At 41.1% G+C, this 21,799-nt stretch overlaps 2 protein-coding genes across 3 annotated transcripts; one reads left to right on the forward strand and one right to left on the reverse strand.

Moving 5' to 3' along the window:
* The first annotated feature begins 1,053 nt into the window (after positions 1–1,053).
* LOC113021090 (carbohydrate sulfotransferase 12-like) lies at positions 1,054–8,194 on the forward strand. The gene is made up of 5 exons (XM_026165532.1): positions 1,054–1,707; positions 4,332–4,853; positions 5,470–5,622; positions 5,776–5,955; positions 6,327–8,194. Exons 2-5 carry the CDS (start codon positions 4,488–4,490, stop codon positions 6,873–6,875), a joined length of 1,248 nt encoding a protein of 415 aa, XP_026021317.1. The 5' UTR covers positions 1,054–1,707; positions 4,332–4,487; the 3' UTR covers positions 6,876–8,194.
* A 3,920-nt stretch (positions 8,195–12,114) lies between these two features.
* c1qtnf6a (C1q and TNF related 6a) lies at positions 12,115–20,090 on the reverse strand. 2 transcript variants are annotated; one of them, XM_026165534.1, is made up of 3 exons: positions 19,598–20,090; positions 16,503–16,685; positions 12,115–15,442 (listed from the first exon to the last, which is right to left on the reverse strand). In XM_026165534.1, the coding sequence occupies exons 2-3, from the start codon at positions 16,675–16,677 to the stop codon at positions 14,889–14,891; spliced, it is 729 nt and encodes a 242-aa protein (XP_026021319.1). In that variant the 5' UTR covers positions 16,678–16,685; positions 19,598–20,090; the 3' UTR covers positions 12,115–14,888. The 2 variants fall into 2 exon arrangements, with proteins under 2 accessions (XP_026021319.1, XP_026021318.1); XM_026165533.1 differs by lacking the exon at positions 19,598–20,090 and adding an exon at positions 16,796–19,587.
* Positions 20,091–21,799: the final 1,709 nt, after the last annotated feature.

Here is a 21,799-nt window from a genome sequence, read left to right on the forward strand (position 1 = left end):
TAATAATTACATCTGCCGTAAAACTAACACAGCAAAAGATCATCAGCAACAGTGGAACATGGTGGTGGTAGTGTGATGGTCAGGGGCTGCTTGTCGTGATTGATGACAAGCAGCCCCTGAATGAATTCTTCTCTCTACCAGAAAATCCTGAAGGAGAACGTGCATCCATCACTTTGTGTCCTGCAGCTCAACCGTGCTTCACTTATGCAGCAGGAAAAACATGCCAGAAGGTCCGAGTTTGGGCTTAAATCCGATTGAGATGCTTTGGCATGACCTTAAACAGGCCGTTCATGCTTGAAAACCCTCCAGTGTGTCTGAATTAAAACAATTCTGCAAAGAGGAATGAGCCAAAATTCCTCCACAGTGATGTGAAAGACTCACTGACAGATATCACAAATGCTTGATTGCAGTTTTAGCTGCCAATTGTAGCACAACCAGTTATTAGGATTAAGGGGCAATTGCTTTTTCACACAGGACCAGATAGGTTTGAACAGATTTTTTATCGAATATTTAAATCTGTTTGATGATCTGAAACATGTAATTGTAACAAATTGTAATGCAAAAAATAAAAGCTTTCTTGCAAACTACAAAGACATAAAGAGTGGCTCTAGACTTGCTCACAGGTCCACATGAAAAGAACTTCTCTTCTTTAACTCACTGAATGTTTATCAGGGTGTTTTCTAAGGCTTAAAATCAGTGTCTGGATGTTTTGGGGGTTTTTTAATGACCACATTTGGATTCAATCTAGTGAGAATGAGGCTGCCAGAAGGGGATTTAGAGTAAACTCTTTCATATGGATGCAGGATAATCTCCTCATCTGCGTGAAAAGACATGCTTGTGTCCACAGTAGTGATCATAACGGGCACACACTGAACATAACAAGCTCACCAGACTTTAACTCCAGTGTATTAAAAACGTATAACATACATGCACATTATAAAATGTATAGAAGGAATACATGGCTTGACATGAAAATAATCAGGATGGATGTGCCCCCACCCCTTTCTTTTTTTTTCTTATAATCCGCATCTATCTGTTCTTAGGAGTGATGTTATATATAATCTTAGTTGTGTGTGTGCGTGTGTCCAACGTATAAATACTGCCAGAGTACAGAGTACAAGGTTATAGTACATTTATGAGAACACAGGGGCCTAGGAGCGGGGTGAAATATGTGATGCTGATTGAAAACAGATGATTTTGTGTGTGTGTGAGGGGGATGCAAAGTAAATCAGCTGCTCTGTGGGGGCTCCTTGCTACGTTGGAAGTCACAGGATGAAAAGAGTTCACAAATAACTGGATTTTAACCGCATCAGCCCGAGGCAACGGAAATAATCACACGTACCCACGAACACATTTACTTAGGATCATTCTTAGGGTCTTATTTCGTGTGTTTGAGAGGAGGGTGACATTTAGGATTGCAGGTACAATATGTTATTTTCAGTACTCTGCTCCTGTGGGAGGTTGGGAGGGAGGGTGGAGAGGCTGTCTCCATAAATCATCCCCGAGCAGAGACACGGTATGCTGGAGCTGACCCAGAAAAGTGAATTTTTCCCTTCGTGCGCTCAATCTGCAGAAAGCTCAGCTTGTGAACTCTCGCGGTGCTTTGGGTGCTCGCGCTCCTCCAAGAGGACAAAACAAGAAAAAGCGGCTGGCAGCACAGACAGGTTCAGCTGACGCGGCGCTGGGAGCTAGTGGACACAGAGCGAGGTGAGAAATGTGTGTTTTTCCCACGTCGTTCCTGTCGTTACATAGAAATCTTTAAAGTAACGCAACGTGTCGGCTCTTATTAAGCAGCTAAACAGTTTTGCGCTGACCTTTTCTCCAACGCCGAGGACTACTTTAACACCAAGACACACCGCTAGGCACACTATCAGCCCGCCTTTGGCTTCTCTTCATTATTTCCCACGAAAAAAACCCGATAAAGGACAAACAGCTGCACGCGACGCTTTAATTAACCGAAACCCCCTCGCGGAGAGCTTTCCGGCGCGAGGAACAACCCGTTCCCGCGGAGCTGCTTTCGCGTCAAAGGCTACATTGTGTCCGGTCTGGCATCCGCTGGAGGCGGCTGCGGACAGGACGGAGTGATTTATCTGCCGCTCGGTCTACCGGCACACGGCTTTGTCTTTGGTTTACACCGGCGGGGTTACACCGGCGGGGACGTGCCGAGAAATAAAACAAACGCGAAAGAGTTTTGAAGCGACTGTTTAAATCGCTCAGAGGAAATGTTTCCAATAAGTCCGTCTAAAATCCAAAGCTTCAGCCTCCTGTCCACGGATAACAGTGCTGACTTGAATGAAAGAAATAACCACACATATTTTTCACAAGTTTTCTTAGACTTAACCAACTTGTTTAGGCATAAAAATGAAGGAAATATAATATTAATGAACAGATTTGGGTAGTTTAAATAGCATAAGCTTCATATGTGAGTTCTTATGTGGAAATCGTGGCCTCCTTGACATTCAGTATCCAATCGAAAAGATTTGGTAAATGTACTCGTATGAATGTGAATTTGAATGTGAATTTCTTGTTGTGCTGTTTGAAATGCACCAAAAAAATTCCACACAAACATACAGCGCAAGAAGATGAAGAAAATCCAGCGGATTAATTATTCAACTAATAATAATAATAGTAATAATAATAATAAATCACAACATTTACAAAATTCACAGCAAAAACAACGCATATGAGTAACATGACTAGAAAGTAGGCAAGCTAGGAATATGAAAACATAACAATACATATAAAATTAACAAATTATCAAACAAAGAAAGTTAAGTGCTATTTCTTCTATTATTATTTAGTAATGATGATAACCCGGTGTGGCTTATTAATTTATGTGCTTTTTTGTGGCAGCACGGTTTTTTCTAATGTGCTCGATCAGTTGTGAGTTTTTTTTAAATTATTTGATAGACCTTTATATATTTCTGTGTGTCAGATCTAGACCTAGAAGTACTGTAGCTGTGGTTTCAGAAAGTGTGCCTCTGATATGTGGTGCAGCAGAAGTAAAGTGCTATGAGACAGAAATACTGATTGGGGAAAAAGAAGAAGTATGTCAGAACTGTACTTATTTAGCGGAATTAATGTACGCTCATTTAGTGACTGATGAACTTAATGCATTTGGGCTTATGATGTATATTATAGAACAGCAGTTAATTTGTTTGTGCACAGAGAAGTGCCATCTGCAGGCCGCCGAGTAGGCTGATGATGACTTTCCATGTCAATGGACCCCTCTTAGCTTCAGGAAAGAGGAAATAATATGAGGACTGTTGCAGAGAGCTCCAATTTTAGACGTGCGTAGGAATGGAAAGTAACGCCCTGCGACTTTTAAACTGAACATGAAGGAGCAGATAGACTGGCGGTGGATTAAAACACATGAATTGCGGCTGAATTAAGTCACGGGGAGGACAGATCCTTTATGTATTCCATCACTTCCAGGCTGTTTTTTTTCCTGTAGCTATAGAAACAAACCCATTTTGTGCATCACTTGAAGACATAGGGCTTCAGTGTGTTTTGTACATGCAGACTACATCGTGGTCGGGTATGTAAAATATTTGGTGTTGACCTTTTTCACTGTGGGCTTTTACTTCATTACTCACTATTAACGTGCTGTGCCCTAATCAGCTGAAAAGCTGCTATGGATACAGCTGGATACTTGTGCAGTGCAAAACTTTTATGGTGTGCAGAGCCTCCTAAAATGGAAATATTTGACAACCACTCGTGATTTTACTGCAGGGAGTGGGAGTGAGGTCAGCTCCGAGCACTGACAGAGAGATTGAGTGCGCGCCTCGTCAAAAAAGCAAACTCAATAAACTGTCATGCTCGCTTGAGTTTGCTTTAGATTTCAAGTTCTTACTAATAGGAGAACCAGAATACCTTAGTAGGTTGTCATTTTACTTTAGCATCAACGTGTATGCTTTAGTAGGTTCGCTTAAATGTGGGGAAAAGTGGAAAAACAGTGAAAAGAGAGACGAAAGGAAGGGGATTATCCTATGAAAGATTTATTGTTGCATTTAAAAAAAAAAATTGTCAGATTTTTTTTTTGTCAGATACTTTGAATCTTTTCACTGTATGAAAGTAAAATCATTAGAAAGCTTCTGTCATCCAGACTGCAGTTCTGTGCTTTTTAACCAGACTTCTTTTTTGAATTTGCAAAGCAACAAAATAATTAATTTAATAAATTATTGTTTCTGTGTTAGTGTCAGAACAGGTGTTGAACCCTGTACTCCAGCTGGACATTAAAGACACGACTATGCTTTCTGTGTGTTTGTGTGTGTGTAGGTATGACACAGAGGTGAGTTTATTGATGTTTGACCCCTTCTTCTCTTGTGCAGCGCGCTCCTGCAATGCACCAGCACCACAATAAGTCTGATGCTACCACAGACTCCGTGCATCTATCGCCATGGTGAGACAGAGAGGGAGAGAGAGAGAGAGCGCTCCTGGACCTTGACTCTGTTGCCATGGTGACCCTGTAGCAAGCAACAGTCACCATGGGAACGTCCAGGATGTTCCGCATTTTTGTAGTCCTGGGCTCGGCCTTTATGATCCTTCTGATCATCATCTACTGGGACGATGTCGGTGCCTCCCATTTCTATTTGCACACTCCTGTCTCCCCGGGCCCCAAAGTCCCACACCCCGTTCCCCAGAAGAGGCCACAGACCTCTCGAGCCCCGTCCTTCCTGTCGGACATCGATGCCTTTGTTAACCAGTTCTTAGAGCCGGGAACTGGTGAGCCCACTGACGCTGCCCCGGCTGACACAAGCAACCAGTCAGAGAAAGCAGAGGAACGATATATACCGCGGCGGGAGTGGAAGATTCACCTGACCCCACTGGCTCCAGAGCTCCGTGACAGACAGGTTAACTCAGTTTTTATTGTTGTTAGTAGTAGTAAATGTTTACTAGTTGATTAAAAGTTTTACTGCTGGCATTTTGAGATGTCTTAGCAGGAAAAGCACAGTTGCTGCACAAAAAATGAATCATTCTGCGTGCCGGTTTCTTGCTTCTTCAATGAGATGACTTAAATAGAGTCACTTAAGTTGTTCTTATTTCCACCTGTGTGCCTTCTCCCTGCTCCAGCACATCCAAATGTCTGTCATGTAACAAAGTCCAGTGAGGAAATCTGTACTAATGAGCAGAACCTTCACATTTCTGGGCTGTGAGTAGTTGACAGGAGCAGAGCTTCTAATTGAGACAGTGTTAACCTAGTCGCAGATTTAAGAAATTCAAACTGGCATTAAAGAAAAAGAGCCTGTTATAACTATAATCACGTGTGACAGCAGTAACCTTAAAGGCATCCACAGAGGTTGATACTGTTGATACTTCTTGCTGTAGATATAATTTTGGTTAATATCCCTAAATATGTAAATGAAGGAGCAAAAGCTCCCCAGTCAGTGAGCAATGTCTGAATATGAAGTATTTATAACCTCAGTTGGTAATTGTTAATTTTCCTGTGCTTCACGAATGGAACGATAGGAGCAGAGGCGGAGGTTGCTTCAGGAGATGTGCGCCAATGACAGCATCTTATTTCATGGCAAAAACCGTTCATTTGACGACATTCCCAACAAGGAGCTGGATCATCTAATCGTGGATGACAGGCATGGCATTATCTACTGCTATGTTCCCAAGGTATGCAGACACATGCTCCTGTAAAACTTAATAAGGCACATGTAACAACGGCATACATGGTTCCCTCCTGTCAGTGGTCACACGCTCATAGACAGTGTGTATCTGCCTGTTTCACTGTGACATCTGAGTGGACAATAAACTTTCCCTTCTCAGGTAGCGTGCAGTAACTGGAAGCGCATCATGATAATTCTCAGTGAAAGCCTGCTGCAGGAGGGCGTTCCTCAGAGAGACCCCCTGGCCATCCCCAGGGACCTGGTCCACAACAGCAGCATGCACTTCACCTTCAATAAGTTCTGGAAACGTTATGGCAAGTTTGCAAGGCACCTCATGAAGGTCTGTCCAAATTTCCCACCTTCTTGTTCTCTGTATGGTAGTAAAAAAATATAATTTAACTTGGTAAATATGCTGTTGATTAATTTTTTTATCTTTTGATGAATTTGCTTCGAGCTACCTGGAATGTGTTCTGAACCTTCTACCTCAGTTAGATGTTTATTCTGTTTTATATAAGGCCCTTCAATGTTATGGGGATGCATGACTGATCTCTCACAGAGACATTATTGATGCAGCACAGGAAGATGAATACTGCTCTCTGCTCTGCTCTGCTCTGTTCTTTTTTTTTTTTTTTCTCACCTTTACAGTTTTGAAATGCACATGTGTGTATTCAATAATTGAATGTTAAGAAAACTGTAATTTATTTTTCCCAGGTGAAGCTGAAGAAGTACACCAAGTTCCTCTTTGTGCGCGACCCTTTTGTCCGTCTCATTTCTGCCTACCGGAATAAGTTTGAGCTACCCAATGAGGACTTCTACCGACGCTTTGCGCAGGTCATGCTGCGCCGCTACGGCAACCAGCCGACGCCTCCTGCTTCTGTGGATGAAGCCTTTTCTTTGGGTATCCATCCCTCTTTCTCCCACTTCATCCAGTATCTCCTGGACCCTCAGACAGAGAAGGACATGCCCTTCAATGAGCACTGGCGGCAAGTGTATCGGCTTTGTCACCCATGTCAAATTCAGTATGACTTTGTGGGACACTTAGAGACGGCAGAGGAAGATGCTGAGCACTTGCTGCGACTGCTGCGGGTAGACAACGTGGTGGAGTTTCCCACCTCCAGCAGGAACCTTACAGCCAGCAGCTGGGAGTCGGACTGGTTCAGCACAGTTCCAGTAGAGGCACGCAGGGAACTGTACAAGCTGTACGAACCTGACTTCAGGCTGTTTGGATACGAGAAACCAGACTCACTCATCAATGAGTGACTCGTGATTCTACTGAGCTGATGGAGCCACGCAGACAAGATGTGTTTTTGTTTTTTTTATTAAATGTTGACCCCAACCACAGTGACACATCCCTCCTTCTTCTGGGTTGTGCAGATGTTTTCTCCAGTGTTGCTTATGCTAAACTAAACGTCTAGACACTCAATCTTCTGAGGAAGCACACTAATGAGTCAAAGCCATTATCAGTTATGGTTTTTCTCAACAAAGCTAACAAGAAGCACAGAGGTTAGACATGAACAAACGGATAAAGTGTGTTCAGTGTAGTCCTTAAAGAGGACCTATTGTGTTCTCTCCTTATTTTCTTTCATATATGTGCTGTTACAGTGGTGGATGCTGATACGAAACGTGGCCAAAGTTTCAAACCCTTTTCAAGCCCTAATGTTTAATTTCAAACTGTGTTTTTTGTCTCTTTTTCCTACTCTTGAATCTGAATGACATCAGTGGGAGCAGCTATTCCTAATGTTGGTTGTCTCATAGCCAGCTGCTCCACCCCTCTGCTGCTCGAACCTCCTGTCTACAAAGGGCAAAACCAATCAGAAGAAGAAAGCTGGCTTAAAGGGAGGTGAAAGGAGGTGAACAGCAGATGAGCTGAGGTTCTTCACCGAGGCCCAGTTTGTTTGTTTTTTTTGTTTAAACTCTGAATCGTGCGTAGTTGTGGCAGTAACATGTCCCCTTTAATTCAAAACTCCATGCTGCGTGTGCTGCAGTCTCATCTTTGATGTCCCCTTCATGCCTGCCATTTGTGGCCACAGTTGTGTTGTGACTAACTGTGATGATCAGAGAGGCTTCTGTAGTGCGACGTTTGAAAGATCCCACCTCTGCGGGGGCACGGAAACCATGCTCGTTGTGATGCTAGCACGGCTGCAGCAGTTTTGGAAATTTTGGCCTGCTTTAAAAAAAAAAAAAAGTCTGCTTGCTTAGTTTTAATTGTAGTTCCTTTAATTGTAGGTCAGCTTATTTATTTCACATTGTAAAAGTGCAACGTTTATGTTAAGCATGAAAGGGATTTTTCTGTTGAAAATGCATACTAATGACAGTTCAGTTATACCTCATACACGGACATGAAGAATATGTTCATGTTGCTAACTCTTACAGAGAAAACCCTGCTGCTTTTTCACACCTGGAACATTTGCATGGCCCATTAAATGATACCAACAGTTTATTCTGACAACATTTTAGCTGCTTGCTTTATTTTAGCAGTTTCAAAGCATGATGTAGCCTCATCGTACAGAAGCACAGCAGCTCCATTAGGCAGCACAGCAGGCAGATTAGTGGGATTTGTCTCAGCTTGTCTTTTAAAATATAAATCCCTGGTGTGAGGATTTTTTTTTTTGGTCTTCATAGTTGTACTTGTTCAAACGTGCCTCTGTGTATTTAAACAGTTTGTAAAGGGAACATTTTCTTTTGTTTCATGTTGTTGCCATCAACACTTGCTTGGTGTTTCCATGCACAGTGTACAGTTTTTAACACTTAATTATGCTGGGTAACCCTGAAGACTGCAACAGTGCCATAAAAGGCTGATGGGGTTGACGGGGGTAACCGGGGTGGTGTGGACACCCAACTTTGTGAACACGAGGCAACTTAGGAATTTCAAATTGATGCCATAGGTGATAACTGACCTCTTCTAAGGTCAGAGGTCAAGTTCTGAAAATCTTGTGAATGTGATAACTGAAGGAGGATACCATAGGTGCATCTAATAGGAGGCTGAGGGGGAGCATTGATAGGCAGTAATTTATTTACATTTTTTAAAATCTAAGGGCAGAATTTTCATGGGATGCATTGTTTTTGTAGCAAATGAGCTGAGCACATTATATGAAGCCAGCAAAACACAGTTTTCAGTTGTGCAACGCTACTGCGCTGCTGTGAGATGCATCGAGTTGGTTTGATGATAACATCAAAGTACAACTGTAACGTATAATGAGACTATACTCGGCGCTAGCTGAAGGGCGAAGGCGTGAACACGGTTAGAGTCGGAGCTTCGCAGCATGAGGCTGGGTCAATTTTAAGGGAGAAAAGTGCAAAGGGAAGACAGTGCCTTTGGTTGCAAAAGTTTACACAGCAAAAAAAAAAAGTATTTTTGTAGGACTTAATTTTTACTTAAATCCAAATACAGTAAGAGCTGTATGAAGCCACAGCAAAGTATGTTTGACGTGCTGGCCTGTGTTTATCGTGTGCAATCATCATTTGGGGGGGGAAAAAGGAAACATAGGAGCCCTTTTGGAGAACCGTAAATGTCTTTATGTGTGAATTTGTATGAATTTGTTTCTCCAGCGTGCCTGTGTTTGGTTCAGACTGTATGTGAGGTCATGCTCTGTCCGACATTATTCTGCACGTTCTTATGTGTGTGCACTCACAAACACACACACTGAGTCAGTGTCGTTTCAATGCTTTTTGGTTTGTTTTGTGCAACTGTGGGGTGTTGTTACTGTAAAAAACAACAACAAAATAATTAAAAATCTAATGTCATCTCAACATCATTGTTCTAAATATACAAAAAAAAGCTTGTTTGTATGAAGATAATGGAAAAAAACTGCATTTCAACCTTACTCGTGTTTTTTTTTTTTTTTTTTTTTGCAAGTCAGTCATCTTTAACAAAAACAAACTTCTGTTCTTTGGTCTTTTTTTATGTGAGTGTTCACATTCATTCAGTTAAAAATGATATTTTTCATTTCTGTGAAAGTGCAAAGAATTGACTTTTATTTATTGGCAGAAATAAAAATCATGAATAAATGCTGCTTTCTTTTTTCAACGGGAGCCTTGAACACTTTGTTTACACGGCAGTGCAAAAACCATAGCGTACTTCATCTCAACTGATGTTAAAAACACAAATGTCATATTTGAACTTGATGGCACATTTTAGAAGTATTCATGTAGCTGGAATTCAGAGAAATAATGTTGCGGGGCAGGAAAGGTTAATCTGCTCTTCTTTAGTGTGATTATGTGCAATGCTAACATTAATCTACCAGACTGCGAAAGGTTACACAATGTAAAACACAACTATCACTTTGAATGAGAGCTGAGAATCGTGGTGAAAAACACATGGCTTGTAAGAGAATAACAGGAAACCAGTGCAGCCCACAAAAATGTTAACAGGAAATGCTGACCGTGTCTCCAGTGTGAACACTTCAGCTCGCCACTTGCTTTAGTTTGTTTGTGCTTGTATATGTTTGTGATTCATATCACAGCTGGGACAAGCACCTCTACTTTTATTCCTCAAGGTGTCAGTGTGGACAAGTTTATCACCATCTTCCAGTCATTTTGTCGTGGCTGCCAGTGCTGATCTGGGCACCTATATACTAGAGCAAACCTAAATATTCGTGGCTTTAGTTCAAACTGAAAAGACAAAAGTGTACCATAAACATGGCATGTCTTAAATATGCTTCCTGATTATGCCCAGTAGATTATGTCAGGCAGATAAGGTGCTGTGATGTATGTGTGATTGGCTGGAAACCCACCTTGATGATATACCCTGACAACAAATCAACAAATCTAAGTTTAATGATGCAGGTTCCAGCTGAAGGACTGACCCTAGGGACACATGATGGTAATGTGAACAAGTGAATGGCAGAAAATAAATAGTTTAGATGAGTAGAAACAAATGAACAATAACCCGTTTTCTGCTTCTTTCATTTATTTTATATAACTCATGTCAGTCTGTGGGGACTGACATGAGTGGACATGAAATAAGACGGTCTCACAGTGAGAATTACATTGAACATGTGTCCAAAAAGACGTTCTTATCATTATTGTTGCTGACTACTATAAACAACATTCACTTTTTATTCCAGTCACGGAATAACCAAAGCTGGATAAGCAGTCACTGCTGTTAGATCATCAACGGCACGACCTTAAAGGTGGAACAGACTGTATATAAAAGATGGATGTAACCCCCATGACGTCACCCATGGTGAGTGAGGGTCATGCTGCGTTCCATTTGTCTCAGAAGTGAGAACTGGGAGTGATTTGACACAAGTGTGGAAAAACAGCACAACACCTGTTTTTGCTCTTCAAAACATCGCTGCAGTGCTTTCATGGATATTGGCTGGTCAGTGCTCTATGTATGGCTTATTTAGCGAGTCACAAATACACAACAGTGTATACACAACTTCAAATGGAGCGCACTGTTAGATTTAACCATGAAACTGAGGCCCACGGCAGGCCCACGGCACGCTCACTGCCTTATGACTTGTGAGTCGTGAGCAGAGATGGGCAGTAACGCGTTACTGTAATCTGATTACTTTTTTCAAGTAAGGAGTAAAGTAAGGGATTACTATTGCAAAAACGGTAATTAGATTACCGTTACTTTCCCGTAGGAACGCTGCGTTACTGCGTTACTAAAACCGTGATTTTTTTGCGAGAATGTCTCATGACAGTGACGTAAGCGAGTGCGACGTTCGTGACAACAGCTGTGTGCAGATCAACAGTGGATCATGTATCGAGTGCGGGAGAGAGTATGAGCGTGCAGCGTTTAAAGCGAGGAAGCACTGACCTTACTTTGAGTTTGATTCCATAAAAAGTGACAAAAACATTAGCGTCCGTTGTGCGTGGGAAGAAAACTTTTTACAGCGAAAAAACCCCCTAAACAAGCACCGAGTGCGCTACGGCATAATGGGAAACTCACAGAGAAACTCACGGATTCTTCAACTGACCGCTGCGGCACACCTGCACCAGAGCACACCTCCGCCTGCCCCACTCCTGCTTTACAGGTGAAAATAGAGCAACAGGACCGCTAGTCTTTGACTTTATTTATTTTCTGCTGTGTTTTACTTGCATCTATTTGAAAGACTGAGTGTAAACACAAAAAATATTTTATTTTATGTGCTGGAATGTGCAGAAAATAGGTTTAAATGTTAAACTAATTTCTTCAAGTTAGAGAATGTTGCAGATAATTTCATTTTTGCTTGATGCATAAAGTTAAAAGATTAACACTGATAAAACAAGTTTAAAAAAAAGAGACTTTTCCATTTGATTACATTTTGTATGATGGATTATGCAGAAAAAGTAGAATTGGGCTGAAAAGGGCAGAAGTAATCAGTAAAGTAACTGGATTACTTTTTGGGGGAAGTAATCAGTAATTAGTTACTGATTACTTTTTTCAAGTAACTTGACCAACACTGGTCGTGAGTATACGCTGATTTATCCTGTTTTGTGACTCTAATAATGGTCATATTTACAACGTGAACCCAACTGTGACCTGAAATTAGTAACTGAGCACATAAAGTCATAATGAAAATGTTTATTCTCGTCACAGGGAAAGGAAAGTAACATTACTTATTTTTCTTTTAACAGCCTGATAAGTCTCCCCCTGCTGGCCATTAGAAAGAATGCAGGTTTAAAGCAATACGGCAATGGCTCACTTTTTAGTGTATACAGTTTAATTAATGCTTCATTCTCAAATATTACATTATGTATCAATGTTTGGAGTGCTTTTAATATTCAGATTAGTATTTGTGTTTTGTGCTGCATTAAGCTTTGCAGTCCAGAGGGCAGCGTAGTTTCATTTTCCTTCACAGCTTTAGTGACATAACTTTGTCGGGTTGTGTGTCTGCACTTCCCTTGTAATATCTAACGAATGCTATCAGGGAATTTCCTCAAACTGACACAATTGTTTATGTGGAATCCAGGACGATTTAAAAAGTTTTTAGTGGTTAGAAGTGAAGGTTTACTCAGATGAAATGATGACATCATAAAGGTTAAACATCGCAGTTTTGCAACAAAAAGACTTTTCTGGCTGTTATTTATCTGTTATTAATGCACGACTCAGGATTAGAAGGTGAGAGTTATTCATTTGCTGTCGTCTGGAGAATCAGTTTTCTCACTCGTTAGAGTGTCGAGTCATTTTAAACTATGACTGCCAGAGCTTAGCTATTTGTGTTTTTAATTTATTGGTTTTGCATGCATAAAAGATTAAAGTTAGCTGAAGATGTAAATCTTAGAAGGAAAGGAGAATACTTTGTAAAATATACATTTCCCAAACCCAAATTCAGCAGGAGTTCAGTTAGCACCGTGTTTTAGCAAAACTCACTAACAGCAAATCTTCCCAGTGAATGTCATATAAAATGCTTCTGAACACCAAATACAGATAATTTTTCATGTTAAATAAACAGATTGAGCCTGCATCTTTGTAAAGTTCATGCTTTGTTTAATGCATCTAGTTTTACACATCAGGGGCAGGAGTGATGGATTCCAAACCAAGACTTATTTGATATTTGATGGTTTAAAAACATGTCTGTGATTGAGAAACACAATGAAACTGCTTTGTGGGTTATAAAATGTTATATAATGCAAATTTTTCTTTTTTCTTTTTACTGTGGGGTTCATAAGAATATATTTACCTCTCTCATTTGGCAAATATGAAACTACAGCTGCCAGCTTAGCTCAGCACAGTGGAAACAGTCCCCCCACCTTTAGGTAAGGGTAACAGAATCTGCCCACAGTCACCTGTAAAGCTAACTAATGTGCATGTTTCACATTTGTGAGAGCTAAGACTAAGCACCATCTCTTACAGGCAGGTGTGGGCAGTCATTTTTTTCCCTTTATGAGCACAGCTGAAAGCAATGAATCTGTTTGATTGACGCTGGATCAGTATAAGAGTCGTTGGTGCAAGGAGGTGATGCGACTGATCGTCTTGGTTTTCCAAAGTCAGACTGACTTTGGCTTTGAGCCCCCGGCTGAAGAAAAGAAGGGCTTATGTTACACTCCTGTCAGAAGCTCAAAGCAGACCCTGCAACCGTATCCTGTGATACCTGTTGAAATGTGAATCTAATCTAAAGACAGATTTCAGGGCCTAGGCTATTGCACACCTATTGTTTGATGTATCCTGTTTTAAATGGTTTTATTTTTTCCTCCCTGAGATAAAGATATTTAATTCAAGTTTTTCTTTTTCTTTTTAATAGTGATACAGAGCATTGCCCTTGTAGATACCAATCTGGTGTGGTTTTAGGGTTGCCAAACCCTGTTTTTTTCTTTGCTTTTTTTGGTTCTAGACCGGCGATATCAAACTCATTCTATTGAGCCACATGCAGCCCGCTTTGATCTTTGGGTCAAAGCGGTCAAACGACATAATAATTGTGTAAAATGACACAAAATTTGACGATAGTTCATTGCACACACTGTCCTATAATTATTGTTATTCATTTAGAGTGGACTTAGTGGAACAACAGGAACGTTTCCTGTCATTTAATTGTTTATCTGTTAGTTAAAAACTTTTCTTATTGATAAAGACTGCCCACCCCCATTGCCAGTCTTTATCAATAAGAAAAGCTGTAAAACTTATGGAAATACAGTTAAAAGTTAAATATTTATGCACTCCTTACATTTACTAAAGCCGTCCAGTGGGCCGGAATCGAGTCTTCGCTGGGCTGATTCTGGCCCCAGAGCCTTATGTTTGACTAGACAGTGGAAGTGCTGCAGAGAGCTGGTGTGGTTTTTCTCACTGCTTCTTGCATGCAGTGCAGTAGATCTAAGCGGTAGAGGCCACTTGAGACTTCTTGACAGATCTCGCTGTTTTTTCTGTGCAGTTGACGTGTGAACATGTGGTGATTGTTTTTTTTATACTTACTGCAGAAAGCACACTGCCCATTTTATTTAGTTAGGCCACTCACTGCTGTGCAGTATTTAAATTATTTAATATTTAACTCATTATTTGTTGATTTCGTTAAATGTATTGTTTTGTCTTCTTAAATCGGTGACGACTTCATATTTTCTTAATATTAATATTGAAATTTTGAATCTGAATGGCTCTTCTTGAACCTAAAATTAGTATAAATTTATACTAGTAAAACAAATGTTTTAACTTTATACTATTAACAAAGTGTCATTGGGTTTTACAGTGTTGTGTGGATTTTTTTCAGCCCACCAGTGAAATCTGGTAAAGCTAGGAGTCTTTCTTTTTATATAAACATTTTGATCTTGTTGAGTATGTGTTTATCTACAAGGACAGTTTTGTGGTAAATTGCTTTCGAGCTCGACCGGGTACAGTAATACTCGGCCGATTCATTCCTTCTCTTCACTGGGCTTGATGAGGTATCCACTGAACGTTATGTAGATATCTACATCGTCACTGTAAATGGCGTTCTCTCTCTCCCTCTTGTACAGGCGGACCCACACCTCATCGTTCAGCTCCAGCTCCAGCATCAGGCTCTGACTCTGCATGATTGAGCGGTCGCTGGGCTGAGCGTACACAATCGCCCGCTCTGTGTCGTTCTGCATTATGTGGAGGTACGTCTCCTTGAAGTTCCACGTGTGGATGTTGACGTTGAAGAAGTAGATGCCTGGGATGTGGCAGACGAACGTTCCCTTGAACATGTTGAAGTGGTCGTCGAGGTTAACGAAGACCGTGTCGAACACAAGTGCCTGATAGGAGTCCAGGCTGTGAAGGGATTTTCGACGGCCAACGGAGAAAGCAGAGTACTGGACTTTGCAGGGGTCTCCTGGGAGACCAGCCTGACCCTTAGAGCCTTTTGATCCCGATGGCCCAATAGAGCCTGGAGGTCCTTCAAGTCCAGCTTTGCCTGGTGTGCCTCTCTCACCACGGTCTCCTTTGTCACCTAAAGTGAAAATAATTACACGACAGTATGAGATCATTTTTAAAAAGTCCAAAACCCAGAACAGTCGTTTGATCCTGTTTGAAACTCTACCCATAGATGGTAGAATCATGCCCTTCAGAAAAATGGTGAGGATGAATTTAGCAAATAACATGTGTGATACTGTCATGTCACCAAGGAATGCTTCCAGCACCTTGCTGAATCTGTGTCATGAAGAATTAAAGCAGTTCTGAAGGGAAAAGGGCAAACCAGTATGAACCTGGTGGCCAGTGAAGTTGAAGCAGAGCTTTTAACATGAATGCCGTTGGGGGGGGAATTGAACTAAAAGTACATATAAGAAAACTGTCATCTTGCAAATGAAAGAGCTTTGCAAAGAAAGCTGGTCTAAAATTGTCTTTGAGGCTGTCGGATAATCATCCAAAACCTGCAATATGTTCTGTGAGTGGTGTGATGCTTCCTTCTGATGCCAATGACCAGCTTGCTTTATCATAACAAAGAGCATCATGTTAGCTGATGTCTGTGCTTGAAAAAATAAAAACAAACAAAAAACAGGTCACTGGATTTATTTAAGTTTTTGAAGACTTTTCACCTCTAATCTAAAAACTATATTTGCTGATATTTTTTGTTGAATAAAGTATTGAAATAAATAGTTTTCCCTCGCCGTCCATCATCTTTATCTATAGTCTCAAACACGACCAAATACTTCAGCACAGCCATACTTTCTGTTTTTGCACATTATACAGTGTAGAAACACTGGGCCTGTTGTGTTGTCTTTGGCTCGGTTGTCCAATGACCTGCATGGCTTCATAAACATGTTGCCTTCACTCTTTTTTTGTTGCCATAAATTCCATCCCAACATAACTCTTTATAAAACAAGACCTCTCCTTAAATTTCAAATACACATGTGTTTAAAAGTGTTTTTCCCCCCAAAATTCTGGCTTTATTGTGAAAACCTGTGAGTCTGCAGATGTTCTACTACATATATTACACAGGTTCACACAGAAAAATGATTTGGTGCTTGGTGACTTGACTTGACCTCAGATGGCTGCTATAGATGTGTTACCTTTCAGAATGGTCATGTTGATATATGTGCGGACCTCAGGGGCATAACTACTTGGCTGGGCGCCGCTGCCCTCTGCTGGCTCCAGGTGATCACAGCAGTGTCTGCAGGGGACTGGAGGAGGCACCGTGGCCACCAGGCAGGATAAGGACAGGAGCAGGAGGAGGATGCCCGACATGGCTGTAACTAAGGTGAGAGCAGAGAGTTAATATCTGCTGAAAAGGGACTCGAGAGACTTTTCTATATTATCTGGAATTTGTGTGTCATCATCCTGGTGGTGTCCTGGTGACACTCACTGTAGCAGAGTTTCATCATCCAGTTTCCCAGACGTATGTTAAGTCTGCTTGTTGGCTCAGACTCAGCAAAGACCTTCAGCGAGAAAGGTTTCTAATCCTGGATTATTCCACGTCTGGGAACTTGAGCCTGCACTTCTAGCTGTCTTTTTACTTTCTGAACGCGATAAGTCGCACAAAGCATGTAAGATAAAGTCATGAAACTTTACCAGTTTGTAGCTGAAATCAAAATGAAACCCAAGTGGTGTAATCACATAGCGAGATGGCCTATATGTGGGATGTCAGTTGTTGGACAGCTGCTTTGAAAGTGAGATAATGATGTCAGAAGCTGGAAAAAGAAAGAGGAATCTGAAGCAGTGAGCCAGCAAAAACATGCATCAACCTGGGAAGAAAAATCAGGAGACTGGAACTGTGGAAAAAAAAAATCAAGTGAAGCTTTTTGTTTTATTCAAAACAGTCAGTAAGTTTGAATCTGGACTGCAAGAACCATAAATCGTTTGAAAAATGACCCTGGGCTTTTTTTGTTTTCAGATAGCAAACTCTGGAGAACTGGGGGATAGGTGATGGCCGTCTGCCAGACTCTCTGTGTTCAGAACAGGGTGTACTGCTGTGTTTATAGGACAGCTCGGTCCATAACCACAGTTGCATCCTTTACACACAGGTGGCTGCTCAGCTAAAGACCACGAACGCAACCTCTGCACGCTCTTAAAAATAACTTGCTCTTGTTGTTTTGCTATAATCAAGAGAAGAAACAAAGTAAGAGCCACCATGAAACAAAGTAAGTCTGTAATGCGCCTTAGCAGATATGAAATGCCGGTATCCACCTTCACAGCGGCCGATATTTTCCGAATGTTTACTTGGCACCCTCAGGAAAGGGTTCTCGTGTAACGCTGTATCACATCGTACGGGTTTTCCTGAAATGTTACATTCACATTTATTTGCATATTTCTATGGGACATTACTCTTAATAATCATAGGGGCAAAATAGAGGCGCAACCACAGAGTACTTGAGAAATGCCATCAAAACATCAGGACACTATCAGATGCAGAGTCAAAATTGTGTATAAAATGCATGTTTTTAAGGTGAAGACTTGGATTAAGACTTCACAACAAAAACAGGATTTTTGTAAACGGAACTAATAATTTGAAAATGCTATTTAACCCCCCCCCCAATTATTTATTTATGTTTTTGCCTTGAATTAATCCTGATAAGGACTTAGTTTTCAGGATTCAGCTGTGTCTAACTCTCTTTCCTTTTCTTTGACAGTCCATTTCAAAGGGACACTTTCCTAAATGAGAGAAGCAGGAGGTTTTCTGTGTCTGAGTCATATTTTAGCACTTATGTGTCCACCTTTGTGCTACAGACAGCTCTGAGAGGGTTTGAATGGTTGAGTTGCAGTTGATTAAACTAAATGTCATCTTTTTTTGTTCACCAAATCCAAAAAGTAACAGAGTCCAAGGGTAAAATGATGAAAACACAAGAAGAAAAGAAGCAAAAGAACACGGAGAACAAAACAGGAACAAAAACTGATGACACGACAAGAGCAATAAGAAGGACAGGGCTATTTATACACCGAGGACTAATTGGGAGAAGGTAAAGAGGGGAGGGGAATGAGACGCAAGTTAATGTAATCAAGACAACCAGGACAAACTGGAAGTTTCAGCCAAAACAAGATGACTCACTCCAAACATGAGACAAGCAAACACTGGAGGACAAAAGTTAGCACAGAAAGATGAGCCAGAGGGTGGGGATGGCAGAGAAACACCAAGGACACTCAAAGTACCCCTAATAAAGATCAAGAGCAGAAGCAAAAATAAAGAATAGAGAATGAAAAGCAGGAATGAAAAGTCCAAACACAAAAATCAAAGCACAACAATAACAGGATAACCTGAACTCAAATATATTTAGGGAGAATTCAAAATCCAGAACAAACACGATGAGGAAAATCCTCTCAGACCACCTCTGTGAGCAGTCTAATAAAACCGATAAAAAACCATCCCCATGGTGTGAGGTCAGCTGACTTCAGGAGTTCTAACAATAAAACTATGACTCCATCCTACAGTTCGTCTGTCTGAGGTGCAGAAAGCACCATATGCTTGGAGCAATTCATAGTTACGTAACTCTAATCAGGGGTTGGATTTAGCGCTATGTGGGTAAATGTGCACTGTTTTGCAGATCTTTAGGAGTCTCACATAAATTCTGCTGATCTGCTGCTTCAAATTAAATAAAGTAGAAAGCAACAAAAAACAAAACAAACGCTCCTTTCCCAGGTTACAGGTTACATTATTGGTCATTTGTACTTAAACTTGAATTTATAATAATTGATTGTGATTATAGATTGATGATTCCCCCCACCCACCCTCACCCCGACTGCCTGAATGGTGTTCTCTTCCTTTCTCACAGTGGAAATGTGCTGCTTGCTTGTATTTGGGTCCTTCTGGGATTTACCCAGATGTTTGACATGGCTCACGCTCTGACCAAGGGTATTACATAAGATTTTCTCTTTTTTTCTTTCTTGCGGAAATCTCTACTTGAACTGGAAACTTGTAAATCAAACGGGATTTTCTCCTAATATCACGATGAAAGGCATGTTTACATACCGATGCTTCTTATTTCATAGCATCCATAAGTACATGCAGTTATTATGCTGGCTGTGTAGTCCACACTGCAGCATTATACAAGTTAAAGCCAAACTGTAGTTAGTGAAGCCTCCGTGCTTTCTAGCAGACTGTCATGCATCACAATCTCACATCACCGCCACAGCGCTCCCATGCAGCCGACTGATCTCTATCTGAATGACTCACCTCGTTCACGTCTGCACTGCCGCTTCACACCGCTCAGAAGACGGGGACGGAGGAGGGGGAAAGTCCTGAGTCAGCAGCTCCCTCCCTCCTTCTCTCTCTCTGTCTGGACCTCTTTGTGAATTAGATGTGAAAAGTTTCCTATAGAAAGGAAGTCCTTCTTTTCTCCCTGACCCCTCCTTCGTGGAGCAAGTATCAGTCCGTTCATCTGACAGTAAAAGATGCTCAGTGATCCGGATCTGAGTTTTTTCCCCCCCTGAAACATAAAACTGATGAACATGTGAAGCACCTAAAGCCTTTCATTTGCTCAGAGTTGTATCCCCAATCTGCCAGATGCTAATTAGGATCAAACAACACGCCTTGTTAAAGTTTAGCAGCACAACTTAATGATGATAATACCACCAGCAGCAGCTGGTATGTTTAGGGAAAACTCTTCATATCCTCTAGGGTGTGAGCTTCCGCTGCTGAATATCTGCAAACTTCCAGACCTCTCATCAGGCGCAGCTGCCAGAAGAAAGAGAGGGAGAGCAGAGAGAGCAGGAGTATAAAAAAAGAAGGAATGTCCTAAAGCTTAAGTAACCTACCGTCATATTGTGTATTATATCACATGAAAGGGCACGGAGAGAGCTGTACAACACACTTTTTATATATTCAACTTTACAATGACACCAGAAAGTTTTTCAAAATTACACACGGCATGAATAGATCTTAAAGTCTCAAGTTTTTACATCTTATAGAAGCTAAAGATTTCAGCCAGTCTCGCTTTAATCATATGGGTAAAGATAATAAAATACACCATTTTAGTATGTAATGCTTAAAGGTCATAGGTCAAAAGGTCAGACATCACCACGTTGTTATAAAAACAGGCACAGTTCGTGTTTCTGTTATCTTTATAAGGACCAAGAATAATAAAAACATCATAAAATATAAGATTTATCAGGTACAAGCAGATTGGATTTATCTGCCAGAGCCAGTTCACTTTCTGTCAAGACGAATCCCAGAATGGCTGCAAAGCCCGAAGGGCGCTGACCAGAGAGTCCTCAGTGAAGGAGCGACTGGAGCTAAAGCTTAAAATAACCACTTTGCTGTTAATTGAAGTTGTTTTTTTAAATATAGGATTGATTTAACATTCAAAGTGAAATGAAACAACCCTTTCTTCTTTCGTCTTTTTCATCATTTCATGCGCACAATGAAAACTGGCACCAAATTTAGAAAATGATTACATGTTTGAGCCTCATTCTTCAGCTTGGAAACAAGTCCATGTCTCTTCAGTTTCAGGCGACATGCTATGTTACGTCAAAGGTCTTTGTTTTTTAAAATACCTTTACAGTCAATGCAGCTCATGGTGATTTATCACCAGTGATGGGTAACGGCGTTGCTAACAGCGTTACTTTTTTCAGTAACGAGTAATCGAACTAATTACTATTCCTATCGTTACAACGCCGTTACAGTTACTAACAAGAAAATGCGATCCGTTACTATTTTTCAACAAACAGACGGTTGAAGCTGTGTTCAGCTTACAGCATCTTATATCAGTTGCACGGAAGTAGCTGTAAGTAATCTGGACGTTACAGCTTTAAGCAGCTGCGCGCTCCCGCGGGCGGTAATCACGATCACTTTTTGGCGCAACACCTGGAGCTAAGGGGGCAAAACAATCACATGAGTGCTGCTGTTTGACTGAGGAAGAATAAAGTAGTCGTGGTAAGCCAATCACATGACCACTTAAAGATAAAGCAACAAGGTGACATACACCAGTTTATAAATTGTGTTGATAGGCCACGTAAAGCCAGAGTCATCATAAACAAAATATATGCGGCGTTTTTTCCTCAATAGTTTCGTCACGTTTACTGTCTAAGGACAGCGCAGCAAGCACTCTCTGCTTATGAGCCAAAACAAACAAACAAACAAACAAACAAAAAAACAAACAGGGGAAGTTAGGAGTGACGGCGAGAGAGAGAGCAGAAAGAGAGAGAGCGAGTTTTGAGATGTGAGAGATTTGTGACGTTTAGCGTGTTTGGAGCGTGTAGTTAATGTGTTGTCTTGTGTAGTTAGTGTGTAGTGTTGTGGATAGTATTGTGTTGTGTGTCAGAACAATGAGGCGATTGCTGTCTCCAGGTAGAAACAGGAGTGTTACACCTGCTGCTGTCAGACCTGCAGGTATCAGGCTGTGATGTTCTCCTTCATAGTGGACAGAAATAGTTTTTT

The sequence above is a fragment of the Astatotilapia calliptera genome, chromosome 4 (assembly GCF_900246225.1).
Source record: "Astatotilapia calliptera chromosome 4, fAstCal1.2, whole genome shotgun sequence".
NCBI lineage: Eukaryota > Metazoa > Chordata > Actinopteri > Cichliformes > Cichlidae > Astatotilapia > Astatotilapia calliptera.

Excerpts from the sequence above, each read along its gene's own strand:
- LOC113021090 (XM_026165532.1), top strand. The coding sequence starts at position 4,488 with ATGGGAACGTCCAGGATGTTCCGCATTTTTGTAGTCCTGGGCTCGGCC. Across the intron at positions 4,854-5,469 it reads CAGAGCTCCGTGACAGACAG|GAGCAGAGGCGGAGGTTGCT; the intron begins GTTAACTCAGTT and ends ATGGAACGATAG. Across the intron at positions 5,956-6,326 it reads TTGCAAGGCACCTCATGAAG|GTGAAGCTGAAGAAGTACAC; the intron begins GTCTGTCCAAAT and ends TATTTTTCCCAG.
- c1qtnf6a (XM_026165533.1), bottom strand. Across the intron at positions 15,443-16,502 it reads CAACATGACCATTCTGAAAG|GTGACAAAGGAGACCGTGGT; the intron begins GTAACACATCTA and ends TTTTCACTTTAG.